At 45.0% G+C, this 17,701-nt stretch overlaps 1 protein-coding gene and 1 pseudogene across 1 annotated transcript; both read right to left on the reverse strand.

The window, feature by feature from the left end:
* Window positions 1-7,461: 7,461 nt before the first annotated feature.
* On the reverse strand, window positions 7,462-8,703 carry LOC130502794 (uncharacterized). Its single transcript, XM_056997530.1, has 2 exons — window positions 8,013-8,703; window positions 7,462-7,949 (listed from the first exon to the last, which is right to left on the reverse strand). The coding sequence occupies exons 1-2, from the start codon at window positions 8,701-8,703 to the stop codon at window positions 7,462-7,464; spliced, it is 1,179 nt and encodes a 392-aa protein (XP_056853510.1).
* A 3,916-nt stretch (window positions 8,704-12,619) lies between these two features.
* On the reverse strand, window positions 12,620-17,236 carry LOC130502795 (uncharacterized; annotated as a pseudogene).
* Between the last annotated feature and the right edge of the window lie 465 nt (window positions 17,237-17,701).

The following is a 17,701-nucleotide window of genomic DNA, read 5'->3' on the forward strand; positions in this document are numbered from 1 at the left end:
GCTTCCGGCTGGGTGGTATCGATCGATAAAATTCCGGATGAAACGATCGATTCTTCCGTATCTGCGTCGCTCGATTGACAATGTTCCGTGTCGATCAAAGCTTGGCCGACATCTGTATTCTCCATCCTTTGTGTTGAAAAACAAAAGAATAGAAAAATTAGCAAAAGTAACAAAGTCTATGCTAAATCCTAAATTAAATCTAAAAGTAATAAGAAAGAGTCCCCGGCAACGGCGCCAAATTTGATATCACTCAAATTACCCTAAAGAGTGAATTACTCTCTAAAATAAGAGGTTCAGATGTAGTACTTAGGGATCGAATCCACAAGGACTCTAGGATTACTTGAAGGCTCAATTAATTAGAAATAAAGATATAGACTTAAGGTTTTATATGTTTTAAAGAAGTAAATATTAATGTGAACAAGAGAGTTGTTCAGTAACTGAAGTGAAGGTTGTTTCTAAAAGAGGAAATTAGCTAGATTCAGGTATTTCTCAGGTATGAACTTATGCAGTTTGAAAGTGACATTAGGGCTTTAGTCCTTTGAACTCAATCAATTGGTACGACCAGTAGGGTCTCCTTTGACTAGATCCCGGATCTCAACTGTCGTTTGTTGATCTCGGAAAAGAGTCGATCGATATGACTTTCGTCTAATCGATCGATACACCTTTCAAACAATCGATCGCTACAACGATGGTTGTATCGATCGATGGTAATTCTAGCAAGCATTATCGATTTGGTTGAACAATTTCTCTGATGATCTAGACCACCTTTCGCATGAGTCTAGTCAGTTAGATCACTTTAGTTTGTTTCAGGGTATTGAGAGTATACAGTTGGTTATCTCTTCAATCCTAAGATCTAGATTTAAGGGTGATCAATCCTAAATCTAGTGTTAAGAATAACTAAATGAAAGAACTAATTTAATCACCCTTACAATTGTCACAATCTCATCAAATGATTCACCCTTTTGAGAAACCCTAATCTAACAATTAGGTTTACTCAGACATATTCATGAGAGACAAGATCATGATGGTTTGAATAAAACTTAATATGAAATAAGGAACACAAAGAGTAATGTGTAAGATAAAAAGGGAGTTCAAGATCTTATCTGTTTTGCAGTCTCGGATCTATCTCTCCAACTCTAACTCTTCTCCTAAGGTAGCCAAATTGCTTGTCTTCTCCAATAGGTCTCTAGGCAAGTCTGCCTCTAAAATGATACAAAACCCTAGTTTATAAAGCCTAACAGGCGGCCATGGACTAATTGTGTAAATAGCACACTTTGTGATACTTGAAAATCTTCTAAATCGTAATCCATCGAATGACTAAATGTCGATCGACACTCTTCCATCTCTGTCGATCGATTTTAATTGACTCTAATCGTCCGATCTCGCATGATTCCTATCGGTCGATTCTTCATTCGTGATAATACTCCAAAAATGCCTCAAAAGTATTGCTTTCTTCAATTAAGTACCTGTGCCTGAAAATACCCTAAAATACTTTGAAAACGTAGTAAATATGATTGAAAACTCTCATATACCATGGCTAAAAATGGGTGAAATTCATGCTATATCAATAGGCTCCTGCCCCTTGCACCTCTATTACCTTATAGGGACCTTCCCATCAAGGAGCGAGTTTTCCGGCTGATTTGTCCCTTGTGTGGTCACATACTCGCCTTAGGACCCAATCCCCTTTCTGAAAGGTTCTGGATCTGACCTTTTTGTTGTAGCTCTTGGCTACTTTCAACTGGTACGACGCATTTCTAAGGCGGGCCGCCTCCCTCTTTTCATCGAGTAGATCTAGACTCAGGACATTAGCTCGTTATTCTCCTCCTGGGAAAGGAATTCAGAGACCGTGGTCCTTACGTGCACCTCTGTGGGTATCACCGCCTCAGCACCATATACAAGGGAGAAGGGAGTCTCTTGGTTAGCCGTCTTCGGGGTTGTCCGATAGGCTCAGAGTACTCCGTGTAGCTCTTCTGCCCATCGCCCATGGGCGTCTTCTATGCGCTTCTTGAGCATGTTCACCACTGTCTTATTAGTGGATTCGGCTTGACAGTTAGATTGGGGGTGTCGTGGTGCTGAGTAGGAAAGCTTGATGTTCCAGTCCTTGCAGAACTTTCGGAAATTGTAGCTTGTGAACTGGGGTCCGTTGTCTGTGATGATCTCATGGGGAGCTCCGAAGCGTGTGATCACATTAGTCCATAGGAATTTCCTGATCTGGAGATCCGGTATCTTGGCTAGTGCTTCAGCTTCTACCCACTTCGTGAAGTAATCGGTCACGACTAGGAGAAAGATCTTTTGCCCCGGCGCAATAGGGAATTTCTCCACGATGTCCATGCCCCACTTTCGGAAGGGCCAAGGAGAGCTTAGCGATTTGAGGTTCTCTGGTGGAAGGTTGGAGACTGGTGCGTGCTTCTGGCATTGGCTACAGAGCTTGGCCTGTTTGAGGGAATCCCTCGCCATGGTTGCCCAGTAGTATCCAGCCCTTCTGGCTCTGAGTACCAGGCTCCGACCACTAGAGTGGGAACCGCACTCTCCTTTGTGAAGTTCTTCTAGTATCCTGGCGGCTTCTCTAGGGGTAAGACATCGTAGATAGGGTCCTGAGAAGGATCTTCGATATAGTTTCCCCTCGGAAAAGCAATACCTTGCGGTTTGGCGCCTTATCTTCCGACTTTCGTCTTGGTGTTCAGGAAAGGCGTCGTACCTTAGATAGTTAATGATGGGCGTCATCCAGGTCTCTCCTTCGTCTACCACGGAAACTTCTTCAGGCTCCGTGTAGAAACCCTTAAAAAAATATTATAATAAAGATTGGAGTTTGAGGACAAGCTTTTGGGAATCAAAGAATGATGAAAAATGTTGAGTTTTGATCATTTCAAACTTAACATGGTTCAGAGAAAATGGAAGATTGGTCAAGCATCTGTTTTGAGGTCGAGCCGCGGGTGATAAGGATCGATCGGCAAGTTTTGAAGTACAAGTGGTGGAAGAATTGATAGTGGGAGAAGCCATGAGTCTAGTAAGCTGCTCTACCATTGATAGAAGTTTCTTAGATTGATCAGACTGTAGTTTTGGAAGTATCACAGTTTTGGAAGCACGAAGTCTTAGAAGCTCGACGTTTTTGAAGCCGACGTTTCTTAACCACTAAGTTTTCCCGGTAAATCTTCGTATCGGTAAATTATCACTCTGGAGACATAATGAAGCAGGACGGGAAGTAAGCACGACGGGATCAAAGCATGACGGGAAAACCCGAAATCGACCGAAAACCCTGATTTTGGTATTATCGAAATTTTTCGAGGAAGCCGGAGGCTCGGGAAATATTTTCCATCAAGGTCAGGACTCTTATGGAGATTATTAAAAATATTCAGCGCATCAGAACGGGCATAGAAAAATATTCGGGATTGATCGCGGGCCAAAAATTCACCGAAAAGGTCGAAACCGGTCGAATGGACCGAGAAGCTCGAGGTGGCTTCATCTATTAGATAAGGACGTGATGTAACCTGCCTGGCATGGTATGTGGCAAGGGAAGCAGGAGGTGTTGAAGCCCAGGAGAGCACAGCATGCTGAGTGACACCCAGAAGCCCGAGGTGACGCGAAACCTGCGATCGGAGCATGCTGAGCGACATGTGTGCGATGAGTGTCAATCTGGATGAGGTCAGGACGTGGATCAGACATGTGGTAGGTGTGGTGTCACCTTGAAGGACATCCTGTTCATGCCATTAGACATGTGGAGCACGAGGTGCCGCCGCGCATGCGTCCGGAGGCATGCGAAGCGACACACGGGCTGCCACACGGCTTGTTTGTGATTGGTTGCTGCATACTATAAATACCCCATGACCCTCAGCCATTCCAACACATTCAGACCAGTTTAAACTCAGAGAAAAACGTGAGAGAGAAAGCTAGAAAGAGAAAGTTCGAGTTCGATCATTTTCGAGTCTTTTTCGGCAGTTTTTGAGAGTTATCGAGAAAAGTTACTCTGCGCGATTTGAGTCTGCTACTACAGACGCTCTGCTTGAGTGAAGATCAGTCCAGACGTGGGTCTACTTGTGAAGGTCAGGAAGAAAGGGTTCGGATCGCAGAAGTCGGGTTTGGGGTCGAGGCCACGGTCAACCGAAAACTGTGAGTTATAGTCAATTGTTTGCTAAGCTGTTTTCATGCAGGTTCCCGTTACTTGGAAGTTGGATCATGGCAGGAGGCCGGGTCTAACTTAGTAACGGTTTGATTAGTTTATAATTGAGATTGATTAGTTGATATCATGCTTAGTTATTGCTTGAGAATCGTAGTAGCATGCCAATGGTTAGGTTGATTGGTTAGTTAGCGATTGTTGAATGCTTAGATGATATCGCTAGGTTGTGGATAGTTAGATATTCTATAATTAGTCTTTATGCTATATTTTGGAATATGTTTGATTGTGTTTGTTGTGATTATTGCTTGGATCCTCGGTTATATTACCGGGTTTGGTACTGTTTATATATTGGCCGACAGCATTGTGTAACCCACATTGCTAGGCGTATTAGGGGTGAGTTAGTGTTCCTTCAGACCTCGTACCTGGCGGGTTTAAGGAAACCCCTTATTCGCTGGATCGGGAAGACTCAGAGAGACGGGGTCATGGCCTAGGGCTGAGTGTTACACGACGGTGTAACGTGGCAGTGACCCGAAGGACTGTAGGCTGTCGCGCGGTGACCCGAATGACTGTGGGCCGCGGTCGGTTGAAAGTTCCTTCTTCTGGCCTTTGTGGTAGGAAGATAGGATATGGCCGATAGTAAAGGAGGAACCTAACGTCACCGGAGCCCAAGTTAGATATATATTATATAGTGTAAAAGGATTGGTAAACCCTGGTTAAGTTTTATCGACTATCTTATAGTATCGATATTTTACTCGTATTATTTTCTGCTGCGGATTTCAGATATTTTTGATATGCGTATATTATTATCATTTATTATCTTTGAGTTGTGCTATTAGGTGAACCTCTCGCTTTAGATTGTTTGGGGCGGGATAGCGAGGGGTTGTATTTGTTAGTTGGGGATTGTAACTCACTGAGTAATGCTAGATTACTCATCCCTCACTCGTTGTTGTTTTCAGGTGACCAGTAGTGTTGATAGAGGAAGCGGGAAGTTAGGCCGGCTGGTGTAGATTTTGCATCTCTTTTGCTTAAGACGTTTTCAGACTATAAGTTTGTATCTTTTCTCTTGGCATGCCACCACGTGCATAATATTTTGTGTGTTGTGACCTAGTATGATATAAAATAAATAAATCGACGTTTTGTGCAAATGGCTTGTTGTATCTGATCTTAGTTTTTCCAAGCTAACACAACGTCAGATTGGGGTACGGATTGAGAAGCCTTAGGCTTTAATCTGACGGGACGTGTTAGTGGGCGGACTGGCCTAATCACGAATTGCACTCTTTGTGATCATGGCTGGATCGTTCCTAACCCGTCATGTAGCGCTCACGAACCCGGGTAGACGTCAGTCCATTGGTCATGTTCTTGTTTGATTGTTGGTCGGTGGCTCGACCTATACCTAGAACGGTTCGGGGGTGTTACACTCCGTCTCCTTTTCGATCGCGGGCCATCGGAGTACCAGTAGTGGGATGCTCATATGACTCGTAGTTTCCAGGGCGGATCCTAGATTAGCTAGAGCGTCGGCCTGGGAGTTGTGCTCCCTAGGGATCTGGGTGACCTTACAGTGTCGGAACCTGTCGAGTAGTCGCGTAGCCACGGATAGTTACCTGATCATACTTGGATCTTTCGCCTGATAGTCTCCTTGGACTTGGCTTATGATCAGTTGTGAGTCGCTGAAGACCTGGATGTCTTCTACTCCCATCTGTTTGGCGAGTGTTAACCCCGCTATTAGAGCTTCGTATTCAGCTTCCTTGTTCGTTGCTTTGAAGTTGCAACGTACGGCCCTTGAGGCTGATTCCCCTGTGGGGGAAGTTAGGACTAGTCCCACGCCTGCGCCCCTTACGTTACTAGACCCATAAATGTATAGTGTCCACTCGCCTTTCTCCCCTTCACTATCACGAAGCTTTACCTCTTGCTCCAGGGCCGGAAGCATGGCAGGAGAAAATTCGGCTACGAAATCTGCTAGGACTTGCGATTTGATGGCTGTTGCAGGCCGGAAGATCACATCGTATTCCCCCAGCTCTATAGCCCATTTTGCTAGTCGTCCAGACACTTCCGGCTTATGAAGGACTGCCTTGATGGGGGAGGAGGTGACCACCACGATTTGATGAGCCTAGAAGTAGGGATGTAGCTTTCGAGCAGCGTTAACTAAGGCAAGGGCCAGCTTCTCGAGGTGACTATAGCTGGTCTCCGCGTCTAGTAGTGATTTGCTCACGTAGTAGATAGGATGATGTTTCCTTCCTTCTTCCCTTACTAGGACCGCACTGACTGCATGTTCTGATACCGCCAGATAGAGCAATAGGACCTCACCTTCCAAGGGTTTTGAGAGAAGAGGTGGAGTAGTGAGATAGGCCTTGAGTTCAGATAGAGCTTGCTCACATTTATCAGCCTGGAGATGAACCTGCTTAGGGCGGTCATCCTTCATGTCAGTCTTTGCACCTCCTTGACGCTGCGAGGGGAAGGTATCATCTGGATCTCTCTCACCTGCTCTGGGTTTGCTTCAATGCCCCTGTGGGTGACTATGTACCCTAGGAACTTTCCAGAGCTTACTCCGAACAAGCACTTTGAAGGGTTTAGCTTCATGTTGTACCTCCTGAGAGTGGTGAAGGCTTGTTGAAGGTGCGAGATATGGTCATCGGCGTCCAGGGACTTTACCAGCATGTCGTCAATGTAGACCTCCATGGTCTGTCCTATCTGATCGGCGAACATCATGTTGACAAGCCTCTGATAGGTCGAGCCGGTGTTCTTCAATCCGAAAGGCATGACCTTGTAACAATAGTTACCCCTTGAGGTCATGAATGAGGTCTTCTCCTGGTCGTCAGGATGCATTAGGATCTGGTTATATCCGGAGAACGCTTCCATGAAACTCATCAGCTGATGACCAGCAGTTGCGTCGACTACAAGGGACAAGATTTGTTAAGATCCGTGAAGTCGATACAGACTCTCCACTTCCCATTCTTTTTCCTAACGACCACTACATTAGCTAGCCATTCCGGGTATTTCACCTCTCGTATGAATCTGGCATCTAGTAGATTCTTGACCTCTTCGTTGATTATCTCGTCCCTTTCAGGAGCGAACTTCCTCATCTTCTGTCTGACAGGAGGATGCATTGGATCAACTTTCAGTTGATGCATGATGACATTGGGGTCAATCCCAGGCATGTCCTCATTAGACCAGGCAAAGCAATCGGAGTTAGATCTTAGGAAGTCGACCAATCTCCTTCTCAGGCCTTCCGGAAGCTTGGAGCCTATCTTTAAGTTTCTGCTCGAGTTCCCTTCCGTGAGTGGGACCTCATCCATTCCTTCCACTTCCGGCTCTTCGGTGTATGGGGCCGAACGCTTCTTCTGTAATTGCTATAAGACCTGAGTCTTTCCCTTAAGAGTAGTCTGATAGCAGGACCTAGCATTCTCTTGATCTCCCTTGACCACCTTAATGCCCCAAGGGGTTGGGAACTTGACCAGCTGATGCAAAGTTGAAGGTACGGCTCCCATGTCGTGGATCCAAGGCCTTCCCAATATCACGTTGTATGATGAAGGGCAGTCGACGACTAGGAACTTTGTGGCTTGGTTTATCCCCTCGGCGTACACGGGGAGAAGGACCTCTCCTAAGGTTTGCTTGACTTCTCCACTGAAGCCTACAAGGGGAGTCGCCTTTCTAGTTAGCGCTGTAGGTTCTAACCCTAGGTCGGCGAAGGCTGAATGGAAGATTATGTTGCTGAAGCTCCCATTGTCTACTAGTATTTGCTTGACCAAGCAGTTTTCTATGGTAAGTGAAATGACAAGAGCGTCGTGATGAGGGGCAAGGACCTTCTCCTGCTCCCTTGCAGTGAAGCTGATCTCGTCTGTTCCAAGGAGTAGGCGCTTGGGACCCTCGGCCTCTTGGCCGTTCCTGGCGTTGCGAGTACTTCTCTTGGCTGCGGCACTGCTAATTCCGCTTAGCTCTGATCCGCCTGAGATGACATGGATCACCCTGTCTTGTTGTGGTGGCAATGCAGGAGTTGCCTCGATAGGGAGACCGGGACCTTCCTTATTTAGAAGGTTTTTGGCCTTATCCGAGAGGAACTCCCTTTGGTAACCTTTCTTGAGGAGCTCGGCGACTTCCCTCTTCAGGGCTATGCAATCCTCCGTAGTATGACCATGATCACTATGGAACTCACACCATCGCTTGAGGTTTCGATTAGCCTCTGCGGCCTTCATCTTAGGAGGCCACTTGACTTGACGACCCATTTGTCGTAGGACGCCGATAAGTTCCGGTTTGGATATCGCAAGATGGGAGATGTCAGGCCATGTAGACACCATCATTCCCTCGGATCTAGGCAAAGGTCGATGCTGGTACATGCCCCTGTTCGGGATACTAGTCTCCCTAGTGGACTTGGGATGAGAGGGCTCATCGTGGTCATTCCTAGTAGGCTTTGATGACTTCTGATCGTACTTCGGACCGGCTTTGGCCCTACTAGCAACGTCTTCTTCCCACCTTACTTGAGCCCAAGCACGAGACAATACGTCTTCCATAATCCTGCACTTGTATTTGATCAGCTCCTTGTAAAGATCTCCCTCCGGAAGTAGACCCCGCTTAAAGGCTGAGATAGCCAGCATTGCACTCAGGGATAGCCACCTTCGCTTGGTTGAAGCGCGCTATGTAGGAACGAAGGGGCTCATTCTTATGCTGGAGTATCTCATAGAGATCATCCGTGTTCTTCTCTAGGTCGCGGCTGCTGGCGAACTGCTCTACGAACTTATCGCTAAGGGCTGCAAAGGATTTGATGGATTTGGTAGGCAGGTTGATATACCACTAGAGAGCAGGGCCGGTCAAGGTTGATCCGAATCCTTTTCACATGGTAGCTTCCCGTGCATCCCGAGGGATTGCTACTGCTAGCATGCGTTGCTTGTACTAGGCGATATGATTTTCGGCATCTACGGTACCTTCATACATCTTTATGCTCGGGAAAGAGAACTTTCGTGGCATCTCCACCGAAGCAATCTCTTCCACGAAAGGTGTATCGGAATAGGACCCCTGATTACTCCTTCGAATGGGAGGAGCTACCCCTGGGAGCCTTTCTACCATATATTGAATGGTGTCGAACCTTTCGGAGACCACTCTTTCTAAGTAGGCTGCTAGAGTCGGATCTGAGATCCCAGGATCATCGGGTGAGTATTCTTCGTCCTCCGTATCTGAATCACTATCCACTTGTACTCGGGTCCCATCGTTCGCGGCTTCTCGGCTTTCGGGTTCGTCTTCGGTGGAGGCGGGTCGACGAGGTACTTCTTCACCATCGCGTGGAGTGTAGAGCGAAGCCATGGGTCGAACCTTAGTCCAGAACCGCTTCCGCTTGTTGCTAGTTTCACCAAGGGTATGGTTCTCTTGTCGGAGGACAAGATTTTCTGCCTTTATGGCGTCTAGCTTCTCGGCGCTTTGCTGTAGTTGCTTGGAGTGTTCTCCAAGTTGGTCTTTTAGGATTTGAACTTTGAGGAGAAGTTTAGGACCTCCGGGTGTTGTCTCCCGAGCTTTGTGAAGATCGGTAACCTGACTCTGAAGAAACTCGAGCTTGTTGAGGAGCTCGATCTCTCTCGGAGTCATCTCCGTTTGGATTACCTGAAATTTTTTATCCCTACTCCTTCCTTCCTTTATCGAGCAAGAAGCGTTTTTATCAAATCTGGTCTCGAGATGGTGAACCTTTGGTAGACGAACCTCCAAGGGGCGTCCGGGGGAGTTTCCCTTCAAACGACTTCTGGAACAGGAGATATGTGTTTATGAAGATTAACGGTGCTTCACGCTACCCTCTCTTTTTGGCGACCCGTCGGTATGTTTTTCTTTGTTTTTGTTAAAATGGATCTCGTGCCACCACCCCACCTTATGTAAACGTCTTCGCAGAGGTCTTCCTGCCGGTATTCCCTGCTGGCGAGGTTTTGGTAAAGTTGGCGAAAGGCATTCCCAGGCGATATTGTTTGATTGTATTTCTGATGAGTCAGATGTCTTTACGCCACAGCCGCATTTGGGGTAAAACAACTTTTCTTTCTCTTAAAGATGTAGACGTCGGTTTAAAGTAGAGGAACTCTTCCATAATCGGAAAATGGAAGTTTTCCCTTAGGCGGAAAACTTCTATTTTGCTCAAAGGGTTGGTCCGATCAAGGGGGTCGGACCTATAGCAGGGGTCGGTCCCTGGTTTCTTCTTGAGCAAGGGTCTGGAAGTCGAGGACCTATCCAAAAGCTGGAGAAAACTTATGCCTGGATATTTTTCCCCAACAATGAGAAGTTGGGATATATAGTCACCCACAGGGGCATTGAAGCAAACCCAGAGCAGGTAAGAGAAATCTGGGTGATACCTTCTCCTCGTAACGTTAAGGAGGTTCAGAGACTGACAGGAAGGATGGCCGCCCTGAGTAGGTTCATCTCCAGGCTGTCCGACAAGTCGCATGCCTTTTTCGAGACCTTGAAGGACCCCAAGGACTTCCAATGGACCGATAAATGTGAGCAAGCCCTATCTGATCTCAAGGCCTACCTCACTACTCCACCTCTCAAAGCCCTTGGAAGGGGAAGTCCTATTGCTCTATTTGGCAGTATCAGAGCATGCGGTCAGCGCGGTCCTTGTAAGGGAAGAAGGAAGGAAACAGCATCCTATCTACTACGTAAGCAAATCGCTGATTGACGCGGAGACCCGCTATAGTCACCTTGAGAAGCTAGCTCTTGCACTAGTTAACGCGGCCTGAAAGCTACCCCCTACTTCCAAGCTCATCAGATCGTGGTGGTCACCTCTTACCCCATCAAAGCGGTCCTTCACAAGTCGGAAGTGTCTGGACGACTCACAAAATGGGCCATAGAGCTAGGAGAATATGATGTGATCTTTTGACCTGCCACGACTATTAAGTCACAAGTCCTAGCCGATTTCGTAGCCAAATTCTCCCCTGCCATGCTTCCATCCCTGGAACAAGAAGTAAAGTTTTGCGATAGTGAAGGGGAAAAAGGCGAATGGACGCTATACATAGACGGGTCCAGTAATGTAAGGGGCGCAGGCGTGGGACTCGTCCTAACTTCCCCTACGGGAGAATCGGCCTCAAGGGCCGTACTCTGCAACTTCAAAGCAACGAACAATGAGGCTGAATACGAAGCTCTAATAGCAGGGCTGACACTCGCCAAACAGATGGGAGTGGAAGACATCCAGGTCTTCAGCGACTCACAATTATTCATAAGCCAGGTCCAAGGAGATTACCAGGCCAAAGATCTGAGCATATCAGGTACCTATCAGTGGCTAAGCGACTACTCGACAGGTTCCGAAACTGTAAGCTTACTCAGATCCCTAGGGAGCATAACTCCCAAGTCCATGCTCTAGCTAATTTATGGTCTGCTCTAGAAACCACGAGTCACATGAGCATCCCACTTCTGGTACTTCAATGGCCCGAGATAGAAAAGGAGACGGAGCCTGAGGAAGTGTCGGTGTTGGATTAAGGAGAAACCTGGATGACTCCCATCATCAACTATCTAAGGCACGACACCTTGCCTGCAGATCGAGACGAAAGTCGGAAGATAAGGAGGCAAGCTGCCAGATACTGCTTCTCCGAAGGGAAACTATACAGAAGATCCTTCTCAGGACCTTACTTGTGATGTCTCACCCCTAGAGAAGCCGCCAGGATACTAGAAGAACTCCACGAGGGAGAGTGTGGTACTAACTCCAGGATACTACTGGCCAACTATGGCGAGGGACTCCCTCAAACAAGCTAAACTCTGCAGCCAATGCTAGAAGCACACGGCAGTCTCCAATCTTCCACCGGAGAACCTCAAATCTCTAAGCTCTCCTTGGCCCTTCCGAAAGTGGGGCATGGACATCGTGGGGAAATTTCCTATGCCACCGGGGCAAAAGGTCTTCCTCCTAGTCGTGACCGACTACTTCACAAAGTGGGTGGAAGCTGAAGCACTAGCCAAGATAACAGATCTCCAAATCAGGAAGTTCCTATGGACCAACGTGATCACACGCTTCGGAACCCCTCATGAAATCGTCACAGACAACGGACCCCAGTTCACGAGCTACAAATTCCGAAAGTTTTGCAAAGACTGGAACATCAAACTCTCCTATTCAGCACCACAACACCCCCAGTCAAACGGTCAAGCCGAGTCCACTAACAAGACGGTGGTGAACATGCTCAAGAAGCGCCCAGAAGACGCTCATGGGCGATGGGCAGAAGAGCTGCACGGAGTACTCTGGGCCTATCGGACCACTCCGAAGACGGCTACCCAAGAGACTCCTTTCTCACTCGTCTATGGTGCTGAAGCAGTGAAACCAACGGAGGTGCACGTAAGAACCACGGTCTCTGAATTCCTCTCCCAAGAAGAGAACAACGAGCTAAAGTCCCTGAGTCTAGACCTACTCGATGAAAAAAGAGAAATGGCAAGTTTTAAATCCAAAAATAGACTACAAAATAAGAGAAATGGCATGGTTTCATCAAGAGGCTATTGTATAAGTGTTGTGTCCAAGTCTCATTAAAAACCTTGTTTGGAAAACCCAATGGGACAAAACCAAACCAAGGAAAAGAGTGCAAGTCACAACACCTCTCTTGTTGAATGTCTTAGACGGCTTGGATCACAACCAGAGTAGTTGGATAAGCACACTCTAGACTGCCCTGGATAGTGTATAAGAGCTTATGGAAAGCTTGATTGAATCTGGCTTGCTTGGATCTAGTCATTGGACCAACTGGTACTTCTACGTCCTTGCCATTTGTTTCCTCAGGTTCAAGCTGCTCCATGGTTCTTTATTCAACTTCCTTAAGCTCTGGTTCAAGCTGTTCCATATCTTTAGTTCCATTGCTTGTCAAGATCACATCATCCTCTCCCACTTGAGAAGGATTTGACCTCAAATCCGTTTCATCTGCATGATAAGGAACTAAATCAGTAACATTGAAGCTTGAACTCACGTTATACTTACCTTGGAGATCCAGTTGTTAGGCATTGTTGTTGATCTTCCTGATGACTTTGAAAGGACCATCTAATCTAGGCATGAGCTTGGATTTTCTCTCATTAGGAAATCTGTCCTTCCTCAAGTGTATCCAAACTAAATCTCCTTCTTCAAAGATCATTTCCTTTCTTCCTTTGTTAGCTTGCTTGGCGTACATCTTGGTTTTGTTCTCTATATTGATCCGTGCCTTCTCATGTATCTGTTTAACAAGTTCAGCTTTCTTTTGTCCATCCAAGCTAACTCTTTCACTCAAAGGTAAAGGCATTAGATCCAAAGGTGATAAATGATTGAAACCATAGACAATTTCAAATGGAGAGAACTTAGATGCAGAATGCCTAGCATGATTATAAGCAAATTCTACATGAGGCAAACATTCTTCCCAAGTTCTAAGGTTCTTTTTAATCAATGCACGCAACAAGGTAGACAAAGTTCTATTGACAACTTCAGTTTGTCCATCAGACTGTGGATGATAAGTAGTAGAGAAACACAGTTTAGTTCCTAACTTAGACCACAAGGTTTTCCAAAAGAAGCTAAGAAACTTGGTGTCTCTATCAGAAACAATTGTCCTAGGCATTCCATGAAGTCTAACAATTTCTTTAACGAACAGATTAGAAACATTCACAGCATCATCAGTCTTATGACATGGAATAAAATGAGCCATTTTAGAAAACCTATCAACGACTACAAACACAGAATCCTTTCCAGTCTTAGTCCTAGGTAATCCAACAACAAAATCCATTGAAATGTCATGCCCTGGATGCAAAGGAATTGGTAAAGGAGTATATAGACCGTGGCTTTGGACTTTGTACTTAGCCTGTTTGCAAGTGACACACCTTTCACAAGCTTTTTCTACATCTCTCCTCATGTGTGGCCAATAGAAGTGATCCTGCATTACGTTCAGTGTCTTAGCCACGCCAAAATGTCCTCCAAGTCCACCTGCGTGAGCTTCCTTGACAAACAAATCTCTCAAAGAAGAGTTAGGCACACATAGTCTATTTTCAAAGAAGAGAAAACCATCATTCTTGAAGTATTTACCACGACCAAACTTCTTACAAGAAGCATATATATCTTTAAAATCATAATCAGTGGCATATAAAGTTTTGATATGCTCAAATCCAAGTAATTTCGTTTCAAGAGTGTTCAAGAGAACATACCTTCGAGATAGTGCATCAGCAACTATGTTTTCCTTACCTTTCTTGTATTTGATCACTTAGGGAAAGGTTTCAATGAATTCAATCCATCTAGCATGTCTCTTGTTCAGTTTCTGTTGTCCCTTGAGATGCTTTAGAGACTCATGATCAGTGTGGATGATGAACTCCTTAGGCCAGAGATAGTGTTGCCATGTTTGCAAAGCCCTCACAAGCGCATAGAGCTCTTTTTCATACGTTGGATAGTTCAGAGTAGCCCCTCCAAGCTTTTCACTAAAGAAAGCTATAGCTTTCTTTTCCTGCATAAGCACAACACCTACACCAACACCAGAAGCATCACATTCTATTTCAAATGTTTTAGAAAAGTCAGGGAGAGAAAGAACTGGTGAATTGGTGAGTTTCTCTTTCAAGGCTTGGAATGCTTCTTCTTGGAATTGTTCCCACTTGAACCCAACGTTTTTCTTGATTACTTCAGTCAGTGGTGCAGCCACAGTACTAAAATCCTTGACAAATTTTCTATAGAATCCGGCTAGACCATGGAAGCTTCTCACTTCACCAACTGTCTTTTGGCTTGGCCATTCCTCGATAGCTTTGATCTTTTCTTCATCAACCTTGATTCCATCTGCACTCACAACAAAACCTAAAAAGACAAGGTTATCTGCTCCAAAAGTACATTTCTTTAAATTAGCAAACAAGGATTCCTTTCTAAACACTTCTAGAACCTTTCTAAGATGCTCAACATGCTCATCCAAGTTCTTGCTGTAGATCAAAATGTCATCAAAGTAAACCACAACAAAATGACCTATAAATGATCTAAGAACATGGTTCATTAACCTCATGAAAGTACTAGGCGCATTAGTCAGCCCAAATGGCATCACTAACCATTCATATAACCCCTGCTTCGTTTTAAATGCAGTTTTGCACTCATCACCCTCTTTCATTCTAATTTGGTGATATCCACTTTTCAAATCAACCTTAGAAAAGATGCTAGAACCATGCAACTTATCAAGCATATCATCTAATCTAGGAATGGGATATTGATACTTTACAGTGATATTGTTGATGGCTCTGCAATCGACACACATTCTCCAGCTACCATCTTTCTTTGGCACAAGCAAAGACTGGAACTGCACATGGGCTCATGCTCTCACGAATATGACCTTTCTCCATAAGCTCAGTGACTTGTTGCTGTAGTTCCTTGGTCTCCAGAGGATTGGTTCTATAGGCTGGTTTGTTTGGAAGAGAAGCTCCTGGAATAAAATCGATTTGATGCTCTATACCTCTGATAGGTGGCAGTCCTTGTGGAGCTTCTTCTGGAAAAACATCTTTGAATTCCTGCAAAAGAAATTGTATCTTGCTAGGAAGATCCTGCACTGGCTTTGTTATGTTTAAACATTCTTTAAAAACAATCAGCAAGTGAGGTAAAGAACTTCCCTTTGGTTGAAGCAATATATTAGCCTGCTGCTTTTTCTTAGATTCTGATGACGCTCTGTTCTTCTTCAAGGCTATCTGATCTAGATGAACTTCTTGCGGTGTTAAAGGAACCAAAACAGTCTTCTTCCCCTTGTACTCAAATGAGTATCTGTTTGTGAACCCATCATGAAGTGTTCTTCTGTCGGATTGCCAAGGCCTTCCAAGCAGTATGTGTCCAGCATCCATTGGTAAGACATCACACAGTATCTCTTCCACGTACTTCCCAATAGACAATGGTACCTTAACTTGGTGCTTCACCTCTAGCTCTCCTTCATCATTAAGCCATTGTAACTTGTAAGATGTTGGTCTTTTTATGACCTTCAGACCAAGTTTCTCCACCATGGTTTCACTTTCAACATTGGTACAACTTCCTCCATCTATAACCAAGCTGCAAACCTTCCCGTGAACCATACAGTGAGTGTGAAACAGATTCTCTCTCTGCTCATCTCCATCAGTCTTGGCTTGAAGATTCAGTGTTCTTCTAGTAACAAGTAACTCTCCACGAGTTGGCATTTCCACCCTTTCTTCTTCAGACTCAGATACCTCTTCCTCGGATTCAATGTCACCATTTTCTCTGATGAGTATTACCCTTTTGTTGGAGCAGCTACTGGCATAGTGTCCATATCCTTTACACTTGTAGCACTGTATGTCTCTGGATTTGGATGCAGTGGCTACTTCCTTTCCTTTAACACTTTGTTCCTCCACTTTAGGCTTGGAGAATGGTCTGGATTCTCTGGTCTTTTCGTTCTTCTGGTAGTGTGGTTTGCTGGCTCCATAGCTAGACTTGTAACTTCTTCTTTTCAACTGCTGTTCAAACATAATTGCCTTGTGCAGAAGCTCTTCCATCTCAACATAGTGATGAACTTCAAGTCTGTCCATGAGGTCTCTGTTTAGACCACCCATGAATCTGGCCATTGTTGCTTCTCGGTCTTCTTGTATATCAGCTCTCAGCATAAGGGTTTCCATTTCCTTATAATATTCTTCAACTGATCTACTTCCTTGAGACAGTGTTCTGAGCTTGAAGTGCAACTCTCTGTGGTAGTGGCTCGGTACAAATCTCTTCCTCATGATTACCTTCATCTGGTTCCAGGTTTCAACAGGAAAATCTCCAGCTCTTCTTCTTGCTGTAACCAAGTTATCCCACCAACTTAGAGCATACTCTTTGAACTCAGTAGGGGCAAGTTTCATTTTATACTCTGCAGTGTAGTCTCTGCAATTGAACACGAGTTCAATCTTCTTTTCCCACTCTAAGTATTCTTCTGGATCAGCAGTGCCTTTAAACTCAGGAATTTTCAGTTTCAAACCACCAAGAGGGTCACTGGTTTTTGGCCTTTCTCCCTGGTCACGCCTCCTTCTTCTGGTACCAATTGATTGGTTTGAATGGCTATAGTAACTTTCTGTAGCAGATCGATCTGAAGTCCTTCTAGGTCTCTCACGATCTGAGTGCACAACCTCAGCCCTGAAGTTCTCTAGTCTCTGATCCATCAAAGTAGTCATGCGTGCAGTCAAAGCATCAAGTAACAGTTGATCCATTCCATTATTCCTATTGTCCTCTTCTTCCATGGTTCCTGTTGAATTTTAAAACACAAAACCAGTAAAAGAGATCATAGAAACAGAAAATAACAGAAAACACAGAAACTGAGACAGATTCAAAAACTTTTATGAAGAACCCTAATTCTTTTCTCAACAATTTCAAAATTTTAAACAGATTATTTAGCAACTTCAACACTTATTCTAAGCAGATCTGACATTAACAAACATGATTCTAACAAGATTCAGTCTTTAGAACAGATCTGAGAATAGGATATGAAAAGACTAAAAGTTGCAGAACTGGAAAAACACAACCTTTTGATGGAGATCTGCTCTGATACCACTTGATATGATCCTAGGTGTGAGGATCTCGTCCCTGATACTCTCCAACAGATTGTGATGATGAAATAAGCAGTGGATTGAGAAGATACTTCTAAGAGTTGCGGAATTGCTCTCAGACTATCAATGGTTTGCTTGCAAGGTAAGGATCAAGAATCC

Source organism: Raphanus sativus, unplaced genomic scaffold, assembly GCF_000801105.2.
Source record: "Raphanus sativus cultivar WK10039 unplaced genomic scaffold, ASM80110v3 Scaffold0687, whole genome shotgun sequence".
Classification (NCBI taxonomy): domain Eukaryota; kingdom Viridiplantae; phylum Streptophyta; class Magnoliopsida; order Brassicales; family Brassicaceae; genus Raphanus; species Raphanus sativus.